We start from the raw sequence: 12,495 nt of genomic DNA, 5'->3' as shown, positions 1-12,495 counted from the left end.
AGAAGCAAGATGTCACCAGCCAAGATCTTCTCACGAACAAAGTGATATTGTATCTCTATGTGCTTGGTCCGGGCATGGAAGACCGGGTTCTGAGCAATAGCTATACAGCTCTGGTTATGGCATTGGATGACCGTGGGCTCCTTCTGTGGAAACCCAATCTCGCCAAGCAACCTCTGCAGCCACACAACCTCGCAAGCAGCCCAGTACTCTGCCTCCGTCGAGACAAGGCAATAGTTGGCTGCCTCTTATTGCTCCATGAAACCGCTCTTGAGCCGAGGAAAAAATTGTAGCCTGATGTGGATCTCCTCGTGTCTAGATCTCCTCCCCAATCCGAGTCACTCCAACCTTGGAGTCGGACTCCATCGTTCAATCCCCCTCCTGTGTAAAAGAGTCCAATATCCTTTGTACCCTGCAGATACCGCAAGATCCGCAATCCTGTGTCCCAATGAGACTTCAACAGCGTTTGCATGAATGAGCTCAACAGTCCCACAACCCAAGTCCAATCTGGTGTTCAGCAACTAGATCAATGAACCAACCAGCTTCCGGTACAGGGAGGCATCAATTGGCTCACAAGGATCATTCACTGTAAGCTTCGTGTTCGGGTCCATCGGCGACGTGATAGGCTTGCAGTTCTCCATTCCAAAGGCCTCAAGCAACTCATGAACATACCGTTGCTGAGAGACAAAGAACCCCCTGTGGGTCTGCCAGATCTCCAATCCCAAGAAGAAATGGAGTAAGTCTAAATTGGTCATCTTAAACTCCTTTGACAAGGCAGCCTTCGTCACTGTAATGTGCTCCACATGACCGCCGGTGTGAGAATGAGGTCATCCACATAAAGGATGATCAGCGTGACCATGCCACGTTCCCAAAAGAGATATAGGTTGGGATCTGCAACCGATCTCTAAAATCTAGTCCGTAGAAAGAATGAATATATCTTTTGATTCCAAGCCCTGAGAGCTTGTTTAAGACCATACAAGGCCTTCCTAAACCATACCCTTTGATCCTGGAACCTCAAAGCTTGGAGGCTGCTCAACATACACCTCCTCCTGCAGTTCACCATTAAGGAACACAGATTTGACATCCATTTGATATACGGGCCACCGCTGAGAAGAAGCAAGGGCAAGAACCGTCCGAATTGTGGTCATCCTCGTTGTCGGTGCAAAGGTATCCTTATAGTCGATGCTTGGCCGGTGAGCATAACCCTTAGCCACAAGTCTGGCTTTGCAAAAGCTTGGTCCTTCTGTGAAAGGAAATAAACCCATGTGAATTTGGAATAATCATCAACAAGCAGCATGAAGTACAAAGAACCTCTTAAGGATGCTGTCTACATAGGTCTACACAAGTCAGTGTGTACCAACTCCAATGGTTTCGAAGCCCGCCGGTTGGAAGCCTGCTTCGGAAAAGGTTCCCTGTGCTGCTTACCCACAATTGCAAGAACTGAAGCGTCCTTGCCTGCTGCCAACATCTGTCAAGCCAACCACCATCTGGTCCCGGAAAGCTCGACACAGTGCATCTACATTCAAGTGGCCAAACCGAAAGTGCCACAAGTCACCAACCTGAGAACCTATCACTGGTAATCAACGAAGAGTAAAAGGCTGAGTATTGAGAGGGCAAATGTGACAGCAACGTTATGGCCATATCCTTTGATGATCTCTTTCCTTACCTGGAGAACTTCCTGTTGAAGAGCTTGCAACTTGTTGATGTGCTCCCGCATCGTCGACAACTTTGTAAGATTCATCACCCGCATCTGGACTTCCAAGGAGATTCTCTTCATGGGTGAGACCCTGTTGTAGAGAGAAGCCAAATGTTGCCAAATACCTCTGGCCAGCGTCATATGCTTGATATGATTGATTACTTGTGGTGTGCAATTGAGGAAGAGGAAAGAACAGACTCTGGCATTGACACGATCCCATAACTGTGCCTGTGCCTCGTGTTCTTTTGAATAGAGGGTAACTCCCCTTCCTCTAACTCCAGCCGTGGAACCCCAACAACAATGAAATCAGCCAAGTCATAAGACTCCAAAACAGATTCCATCATTACCATCCATATGCCGTAGTTGTTCCCGTCCAACTGACGGTCCACTGGGAACGTGGGGAGTGTCGGGATCTTCACGTGCTTCTCAGCCGTCTCAAGTAAATCTGCCATTGCGGGGGTGTAACTGAAAAGGGAGGGTGGGTGGGAAAAAATGAAGAACTAAACCTGCAAGTGGCTGCCCGCCTTTCGCTTGCTTCTCCTCTTCCCGTACGGCCCAAAACAGTCCTCCAATCAGCACTACAAACAGCCCCCCTCTTGCTCACACAGTTCCCAAGATCTTGCAAGAGCCTAGAGCTCTGATACCATGTTAGAATATAATGGCCCCAGGCAACCAGTCAGCCTGCTGAAAAACAGCCGATAGCCCTCATAGCTGCCCACGACCTGATCCCTCCAGTCGGCCAGTAGTAGAGTAGACACTTGTCGGCCAGCACTGGACAGTCGGCCAGCATACAGGGGAGAAGTACATCTTATGTACATAGGCACTAAAAATAGCTATAGTGCATGGACCAAGCCTTATCATCCACAACCATCTAAGTATATCTCTAGATAGGGGAGCCATGGCATGTGAAAGCCTGATCTATGGTACGATCCATTCCCTTGATCCTCTTCAAGCATGTAGGAACGTCCAAAAGTCTTAAATTGGGCAGGCACACCCACAACAGAGGCCCTTGTGTAAATATACAGATAGGAGATGACTGCTAACACTTTATTCATACCCAATTGGGTGATTGCCAGACCTCGCACAATATGACTAAAGAGCCTTCTTATTAATGCTCGTAAATGTATCATGAACATAGTTGTTACGAGGCGCGCCTCTTAACGGTTAGAGGCGTCCGACTGCCTAATCGAGGCGTCCATATTTTTTTTTTTTGGCTAGTTTGAGTCTTTAGACGGGGGCTTTAAGGGCCCAAGGCAGCCCCTCACACACACACTCTCTCTCCCTCATTTTCTCCCTCCCTCCCTTAAGTCTTTCTCAAGACCCAAAGTTCAAAGTTCAAACTTCAAACACACTAGGATGATGATGTTTTTTATACCCACTTTTGGAGCTCTCTCTATACTCTACCGGTTCATTTCATTTTACTTTGTACCCTTGAATCTTGATGATGTATCCAGATGATGATGATGGACTATTTTGGTCTTATAGGTGATTTTGGCCTTTCGTAGATATTTAATACAGCTTTCTTTCTTTCACACACACACTCTCTCTTCCTCTCATACACACCCTCTCTCTGGAGGCACCCTCTCTCACTCTCACACGGACAGAGATTACCAGACTCATCCGTCAGGATTTAGTTCAGCTGGACATTAGGAGGACATGGATACAGCCGACTGAGGAGTTGGGCACGAAGATGGCTTTCTACAGAGAGCATTTTCTTCAGCTCACAGCAGATGGTTTTGTGATCAGACCCAATTACATGGATGTACACTTGTCTCATGCAGTACGATGTGCTATTGGTCAGATTCGCACATCCTCACACCAGCTTGAGATTGAGATTGGCCGATATAGAGGTATACCAGCTGAGGCCAGGATATGCCGAGAATGCCATGGGGAGCCAGAGACAGAGCTGCATTATATATGCCATTGTACTGCATACTATGAGATACGTGGTCGTTTCCACTGTTTATTCAGAGAGGGTTTTGGACCACTTTCCAGAGTCATGGGGTACCAGGACCAGAGGTGTTTGGGATTGTTCTTGCTTGAGCTGCGGAGACATAGAGATAGCTTGCTTAGGCGCACAGAGAGCTAGACTTAGAGGCACATTACAGATTTCTTTAGTCCAGTCATCACTGCGCCAGATGGACCACAGCAGCAGCAGGACATGGATACAGCCCACACCAGGGGTACACTGATTGATCGTGCGATTGAGCTTGGGTGGTCCAGACGTCCACGACTACGGAGGGGGGCATCCCAGCATCATAGACGGAGGTTGCAGCGGCAGATTCGGATTATTCTTGCGAGGCATGCAGGACACCCAGTCAGGGTGCTGACCACAGAGGATATTGAGGAGATCTGCCAGTGTCCGATGCGGCACATATTATGAGATGGAGGCACCTCCATAGTGTACCCCTCCGTCCCACATGATATTGTATCCTCTCACTTTATTCCACTCACCTCCATAGCGTACCCCCCCCTCGCTATATTCCAGTTCCAATTTCATTTTCTAGGTGCCAGTAGTATCATCTTTATTTTTCATTTTCTGGGTTTTTTTATCCAGACATTGTATCAGATCCACCATGATGTAACTTTTGGTCTCATAGGTCATTATGGCCTTTTGAAGACGTTAATATAACATTTCATTTCATTTCTCCCTCCCTCAAGGCTCATACATACACACTCTACTCTCTCTCTCTCTCTCTCTCTCTCTCTCTCTCTCTCTCTCTCTCTCTCTCTTAATTTTCACTATATATATTATATCTATCTATCACTATATATATATAAAACAGACGCCTCTAACGTCTCTAAAAAATACAAGTCTTTCGAGGCGCGTACCATACCCCCGTCGTACCAAACGCCTCTGACGCCTCTAACACCTTGAGTATGACTATGGTACAATTATTTCAAAAAAATCTCATGCAATTAAAAGAGCAACAAGTCAACATGGAGACCTGAATTTGTCACACTAATCTCCTTGGCACGTGCTTGGTGACATCTTCTTTTGTTGGTTATTTCATGAAGGTGCTTAGGAACCTCTCTGCTCTAAATACCTGTGTTGTCCAAGTTGCTTGCTTCTGAGTTGGCCTAATGCAAATCCTTTTCGGCATATTGCTCTTGCTAATTTATATAGGTGTGAGACTTAAGTTCTATTCGTAGAGAACAGTTTCGTTCATAAAAAATCTATGTAAGCAGTAAAAGCATTTTTCATTGCAGTAGGGCTAATAGATCTTGTTCTTTGTTTCTGCCTTCTAGGTGGGCATCGATGTGGAAGAGAAGGAGCGAGAAACACACACGAACTTGGTAACATTTGCTAGGCGCAAGTTTTCTAAGGCAGAGGCACTAAGGCTAGAGCAGCTTGACAATCTTGAAACACGCAAGAATCACTTTTTGCAGCTCTGGACTCTGAAAGTATTCTTTTATTTATTGTAGTCATTTTTGTTGGTTTTATGTGCAAAATCTTTTAAATAATGGGGAAAAATACGTGTATCTTAGGCCTTACCTAACTCATTTTGTAGAGCTCTAACATAAAAAGTTCGATAATAGGAATCGTATGGAAAAGCCTTGGGTAAAGGTATTGCGGGAACGACTTTAAGAGATATCGCCTTCCATTTTGAGGAATTATCTGCATCACCTGACTTTCTGGAGTATGTGACTGGAATACAAGCCCATGAGCAGGTCAAATGATAGCGTGTTATGTTATGCACCCAAAGACGTGTGTAACCATTTTTGTTTTGTTTGTTAGTTTTGCATGATTGTGCTACACACTGACACACGTGTGAGCACACGTGCGTGTACATGCGCGCGCGCGCGCACACACACACACACACACACACAAATATAATATGGGTCTTTCTGCATTCCTGCAGGCATTCTCTATAAGACTAGAAATTCTCAACTCATTGCAGACAGACTCCAATAGTTGGCAGTTCGTGCTTCTTCAGCCCACGGATACCCATTATGCATCAATATGTGTGCAACGAAGTGGAAGCTTTGAACAAGGTTTGTGACTTGTGTGGGCTTTTGTATGTTTTGCCCAGATTATAGACTACATGGCAGCTACTTTCAAATTGATTTGATTGTTGGATACGGTGGTTATTTCAGATTCCAAAGACTTGCAACCTTTACACCTGCAGATTATGAAAACGATTCCACTTGTAAGAGATGAGCCACTATTTGATGCATTAGCACTTGGTCTGAGTACTTGACATCTTCTTTTCAATTTTGACTTGCATTCAGTGCGCTCAAGTGGAGTATTAGTCCACAGCCGAATAACCTTACTAGGAAGGTACTAGTCACATCAGGTTCTGATTTTTTGCCCTTAGTAAAGGTGCTTAGGCCTGGTTCACCAATGGATGGGTGGACACGGCATCTGGACACTGGGCGGTGTGCATGTTCATGTGCACAAGCAACCCCCAGGTCTAATGCAGCCATATTGCGGGAGAAGTGATGAGGAAACAGAGGATGTGGGTAGGTGAAGGTCGGTTACATGGATATTCATGCAGTGGCGCGAAATCTTGCCAGGTAGGACATCTATTAGGGTATATTATTGAACCTGGGCTGTCCTCAAAATGCCATCTGCAGAATGCTCCAACCCGTTTCTGAGCTGGACTACCAGCTTGATTTACAGCACTAAGGTGGCCTAATCACATCTGGGCATTCATAACTGCCATCTGTACCAGGCCTTAGACTTCATTGTGACATGGGGTAAATACAAAGATGTGTTTTGCTCTGTATGATGCGAACCTGTGAGTGTACCTTAACATATATGTCTAGAGTAGCACAATGAATTCTAAGAGTTCATCGTAGGAGCAAAGGACAACCGTCTTTACCTTATTCATGAGGGTTATGTGTGGAGGCATGTTCCTACCTCATGCACTCATATGATTCCAAGATCATGCCTTTTTTTTAAAAGAGTAATGTATTGTATGGAAGTGACAGACAACAATGTGTCCAGTGGCTGCAGCCAGCAGGGTTGAAACTTGCCTTGAGAGTTGAAGCCCTTACCACTTGGGCTAGTCACATGACTTAGAACAAGCTCATGCCATTTTTAATGACCATGTGGAGTGACGAACTACTAATTTGGGTAGGTAGGGGAGTGGCAAGTGTTCATAAAAGGGCTTAATGCCAGGTAGGACAGCTATATGACTGAACCTGGTCTATCCTCAAAATGCCATCTGCAGAATGCTCCAAGCCGTTTCTGAGTTGGACTACTAGCTTGATTTACAGCACTAAGGTGGCCTAATCACATCTGGGCATTCATAACTGCCATCCGTACCAGGCCTTAGACTTCATTGTTACATGGGTAAATACAAAGATGTGTTTTCCTCTGTATGATGGGAACCTCTGTATGATGCGAACCTGTGAGTCTAAAGTAGTACAATGAATTCTAAGAGTTCATGGTACAGTATTTTCAAAATGATGTTACAGGCAGTTAGTTGTCTTTACGATGTTACAGGCGGAGCAAAGGGCAACCGTCTTTACCTTATTCATGAGGGTTGTGTGTGGAGGCATGTTCCTACCTCATGCACTCGTATGATTCCAAGATCATGCCTTTTTTTTAAAAGAGTAATGTATTGTATGGAAGTGACAGACAACAATGTGTCCAGTGGCTGCAGCCAGTAGGGTTGAAACTTGCCTTGAGAGTTGAACCCCTTACCACTTGGGCTAGTCACATGAGACTTAGAACAAGCTCATGCCATTTTTAATGACCATGTGGAGTGACGAACTACTAATTTGTGTAGGTAGGAGAGTGGCAAGTGTTCATAAAAGGGGCTTAATGAGGTTTCACTTAAGCCTCCAAGCACTTTTTTTGTCAGGTATTGCATTAATGATTAATCCTTCCTTTTCAGCATGTAGTACATTTCACATGCTTGTGTTACTTTCTCCTTGGAGAGTCAGAAGTTGGTCACATACAAAAACCCGATGCTATGTGCAACATGCCACTAGCAAGTAAGGGGAACCTTGGGATGCAACATAAGAGACTTTTGAAGAGAAGCTTACAAGGACACGCTGTAAGGCGGCCAGACAAATTGCATATCAGAATTTTTTGGATGCAACATTTGAATTTGTTACTCGAAGAAGAGTTCTAATGACTGCTCTAGTTATCAGAAGCCATGCATTGGAGGATGCTAGTAGAAAAATTTTTGGAACTTTGATCAATCCCTATGCTTAGCATCGGTTGTCGATTGAAGATCATTCAGCAGTAACTGTTGGATCTTTGGCTATTCTTTCATTCAACCAATTAGGAACACTTTACCACCCCCCATCAATTATTATTGGCAACTTTCACAACTTTATTGGTTAATGTTCTCCCAACAATCATATTGTTGGAGAAAGAATGGAGGAGTGGAATTCCATTTTAGAATTCCTCCTTGCATTCTTTCTCCAATTAATCCTAAGTAACCTATCTATGTTCGGCTTCTAGCACTTTTTTTTAAAAAATTGAAATAAAATCTTCAAACAGATGAACCAAACAAGTGTTCAACTCAAGAGTATACTTTAGCCTTGCCAAAGCGAGTGTCGTTGGGTCTTTGCCTTAGAGCTGCAAATGCAACTTCCTTATGTGGGTGCGCTTGTTGGTTTTGGTTTGGTGTGAATTGATGTTAGAATTTCCATAAGAATGGAAGAATTTAGGGACACCCAGTATAGCAAAATGTTAGTAAATTGCGAGCGATGGGTGGCTTGTTGACGATGCTGATCGTGGGATGTGGCTTTGCAGTGACCTCTAGCCATCTCTTTCTCGTTTGATTAGCATGGTTGTAGGTATGTTTTGTGCCTTGGGGGGAGATACAAAGCTCGGTTAATTCTTAGGTTTTTGTTGCATTGTTGTTGGCTTTGCTTCCTTTTTTCGTTCTCTTCTTGGTTCTCTGCTCGAGGGAGGTCTTCATGTGCACTCTCTCTCTCTTTCTGTCTCTCTCTCTCTCTCTCTCTCTCTCTCTTTGAGGTCTTCACACACTCTCACCCTGTTTCTCTCGCTCTCTTTCTCTTTATCTGTTCTCCTCTTTCTCTTTCTCGCCCACTATTTTTGGCCTCTAAATTGATGAGATCTCGAGCTTCATTGACAAATAGGTGGGACTAGTCCCACACTGATAGATATATCGATCTTCGTACTAACTTTATGCAGATGGCATCGTCCTCCTTTCAAATTCAATTGAGGAGATTCAGAGATATTTGTAAGCCTTACAGGATTTGTGCACTTAGCGGGACCTCACTGTGAACCTTGGTAATGTTCTTCAATACCTCCCGTGCCTTCACATCTAGATTTAGCTTCACATAAAGAGGGGATCTTGTGGAGATTGTCATGTCTACCTTCGTGCCACTTTGAGTGACCCATGCTTCCCTTAGAAAATGCCAGATTGACACGAGGATATGCAACCATGAGCTTACTTGAGCGGTGGTGCTTCCAGGCACATTTCCAAGAGCCCATGATGAAGGGTTGGCTATTTGACACCCTTGTCACACTAGACTTGATGTATGAAGCAGTCTTTTAGGGGCTAGATTTGTTTGATGAGGATTGGCATATTGAGTCGAGAGGCCCCAAGTCATGATTTCTCTCGCATGATCCACAACAAACCATCAGTCGCACGCCAAGCAGAGTTTGCTGTAGCCTCGATGGTAGTACATGCACTCTTCCAGACACTCACATACCTCCATCACATTAGTTACATGGATTCCCGTAGGTACCGAGGTTTGCTCTGGAGTTCTTAAGACAACTAGCACTTGAGGGGCACCCTAGAATATGGTATTCTCAAGTTTCCACTTGGTTCTCTGAATGAAGACACCAATCGGCTTACTCGGTTAGATCTTCTCAACCTCTATACCCACTGCACATGGATTACACCTTTGGAGCTCCCTTTAAAGATGCACTTTCATAGAGATCACTTCCTCATGCTTACTGAGGATGTATTCATTTAGCAGTCTGGCTCCGTAAGTGTTCACATGTCCTCCCTTGCCATGCGGATTGTGTTTGGCCATATATGAGCTTCATCCCACTTCTTGAGAGTGGCGATTGGGAGAGTTGGGCGTGTCTTCCAGCCGGGGAGCTCATATAGAGACGTAGGAAGGAGAGGATTTGCCAATTATGCCACACACAGGTCAAGATAGAGGAACATTACCCATGTCACTACCTACTATACTATGAGATGCGTAAGGTTGCACCGTATGTTCTATAAGGATTTTGGCCCACTTTTTCAGGATCATTGACTTTTCGGACTAGCATTGCGTAGGGATCTTCTTGCTCGAGCTTTTGTTGACCATTCTGTTGGTTAACATGGTTTCGACCGCACGACCTATCGTAATGTGCTTTGCTATCTTACCCATGCGAGAACAGACACTTAACTTTTGTAAGAGAGCACTAGAACATATAAAGCAGTCTTACCATAGTGTCAAATATGGAAAGTATACGGACTTAGTGTATATAGTTACTTAAGACTCGTAATAAAGATCGGACTACTTTTAATTTTAGTCGGGCTAGTGTGAAAACTAGTTATTTGTATATAAGTCATTTTCGACAATAAGAAATACATAATCATTCCCTTATAGTAGTTATCTTGTGAGCTCTCCTTCTTCCCTCTTCTTGCTTACTTATGCTTTTGAATTCATGCTTGCCAGTAGATGGATGTATGTATAAATAGGTTTGATTATACATTTCTCTTCGATTAGCTTCTTCTTCCCTTGCTTTTTGTGAGAGAACCATCGCGAAGGACCTCTCTTCTTGTCTCCATCTAGGTATTGAGATCTCTCCCTTCATTCCTTTGGTAAGGAGTATTCTAGTGTGACAAACGGAGTGAGGATGCGATGGTGCACCCACCACAAGGGAAGTTGCATTTGCGGCTCGAAGGTAAGACCCCACGACACAAGCTTTGACAAGGCTAAGGTAAGCTCTTGACTTGAACATATTTGGCGGTGCTGTCGGGAACTGATTAGTTACGTTTTTCCGTCCATTCCAAGCTATTGGGATCACCATATATTACTCGGTGTTGATTATGAGTCACACTCTGAAAAACATACGTTTTGGAGTCATTAGATGTGTTTGTTTGTTGTATTTGATTTTGAGTTGAAGTTTTATTTTGCATCAAGGCATTCTAAATCATTTATTGGTAGAGAAAAACCTTAGTTTTTTTGCTCATTTGTATATGATTGAAGTCGGAGAGACGCAGATTTCATTTGCTTTGGTCCAAGAATTAGCTTAGTAATTGTGATTAGGAGTGAAATCTACTTCCAAAATATGAGCTTTGAACTCCATTACGTTGAATTAGAGCGGGATTGTTGATTTTTGTTCATGTTTGTTCATGTTTTTTCATAATTTGTTCATGCATTGTTGAATTGGTAGAGTAGAAGCATGCAAAACTACTGAGCACGCGCATGGTAAGATCGGACCCTACCCCATGTGTACATATGTAAGATATCTCCTCCCGCTCAAGTGTGTATAGTCACGACCTTCATATACCAAGAATGATAAAAGTCATATCAAGAATTGCTAAATTTTTTTCAAAAACATATCAAGATTCATAAAAAATTACTAAAAACATTCACATTTGCTCTTTGTGCCCACACATTTGCACGTGCGTGCACCCAATCTTTTATCACATTTTCACGCGTGCAGGTACACACTTGCACCTCCGTATGTGCATATTTGGTCACCCACCTCTTTACATATTATGGTCGCACGTGCACTCCACCTTTGCACATTACACTAGCATGCCAATCGCACTCGTAGGGGCACCATTCACCCATCCGTGTGCCTACATAATTACCCTTGGATACTTGTCCACCCATGCACGCGCACGAGCATAAACCAATTGTGCACGCACTCCACTTGCATGCACGATCCCTTATATTTCTCTTGTTTGTGCACACACCTCACTCCCATAGAGGTCTATATACACACATTCTCGTGTGTGCCCTATACACTTGAAAGAGCACGCGCATGTACATTCTCACTGAGTTTCGCACACACATTCTCGCATGCATCCTATACACTTGCACATGCACGCACACACACATTCACCTCTTTGCATATTGCACACATGCACTTCTTACGCACTCATAGTTGCGAGTGTACGCACATTCGCACAATTACACATTTGCATGTAGCTACAACACACTCGTGTTACTACTTACATTTGTGTGTGTGCAAACACCCTCGTGCACAAGCATGCACACACCTTTGCACCGGCCGTGCTTGCACGCATTCATTTGTATGCATGCACGCTTGCACATGTACCACTATCCCACATTCACTCGCATGCGTGATCCGTACACACTTGCATGTGCACAAGTTTGTATACATGTTTGCACATGCGTGCACACATCACATTCGCATGCACGTGCACACTAACCTCCACACACATGCACCTTGATCCACCTTCTTGCACATGCACATGTATTACACCCCTTGCGTGTGAAGACACCTTTACACATTGGTAGGCTCTTGACCTTGCATGCACACAAGCTTCCATTTACACTGCATGTATTCTCTCCTACATTCTTTTAGTTAGTTATTAAAAAAACATTTCTCCCTCTATTTTCTTTCTTTTCCCCTTAGTTTTTGCTTTTTAATTTTCTAATTCATCTTTCGTCTTTTTTCATTAAAAATCAAAACAAAAAAAAAAACTTTTTGTTTTTGTAAGTACTCCCTCCCTTTCCCCCTGCGGGGCAAAAAAAGACTCGCTTATGTGTAGCCAAGCATGCGCTCAGTACACCCACCTTCCCACCCACAACCACTGTGATCACGCAATCAAAGCAAAAAAGAAAACCCCAACTCGCGCGCTTTCCTCGCCCTTGTGTGGATTGCGTGCCCTAGC

General features: G+C 44.0%; 1 protein-coding gene across 3 annotated transcripts in view; it reads left to right on the top strand.

The window, feature by feature from the left end:
• Positions 1 to 6,783, top strand: part of LOC147604545 (uncharacterized) — a 47,935-nt gene extending 41,152 nt beyond the window's left edge. For 2 of the 3 annotated variants that reach the window (XM_086794957.1, XM_086794956.1), the window contains 4 exons: positions 4,943 to 5,098; positions 5,234 to 5,365; positions 5,557 to 5,689; positions 5,792 to 6,779. In XM_086794957.1, coding sequence (XP_086651083.1) covers positions 4,943 to 5,098; positions 5,234 to 5,365; positions 5,557 to 5,689; positions 5,792 to 5,895 — 525 coding nt within the window. In that variant the 3' untranslated portion in view covers positions 5,896 to 6,779. Of the gene's footprint in view, positions 1 to 4,942; positions 5,099 to 5,233; positions 5,366 to 5,556; positions 5,690 to 5,791 lie in introns of all 3 variants that reach the window. The other variant, XM_086794960.1, reaches the window with a different exon arrangement.
• Positions 6,784 to 12,495: the final 5,712 nt, after the last annotated feature.

This window comes from Cibotium barometz, chromosome 61 (assembly GCF_041138505.1).
Source record: "Cibotium barometz isolate CiBa-2024 chromosome 61, ASM4113850v1, whole genome shotgun sequence".
Classification (NCBI taxonomy): Eukaryota; Viridiplantae; Streptophyta; class Polypodiopsida; order Cyatheales; family Cibotiaceae; genus Cibotium; species Cibotium barometz.
Note: the sequence above shows the minus strand (reverse complement) of the source record. Positions and strands in the feature narration are given on the sequence as shown.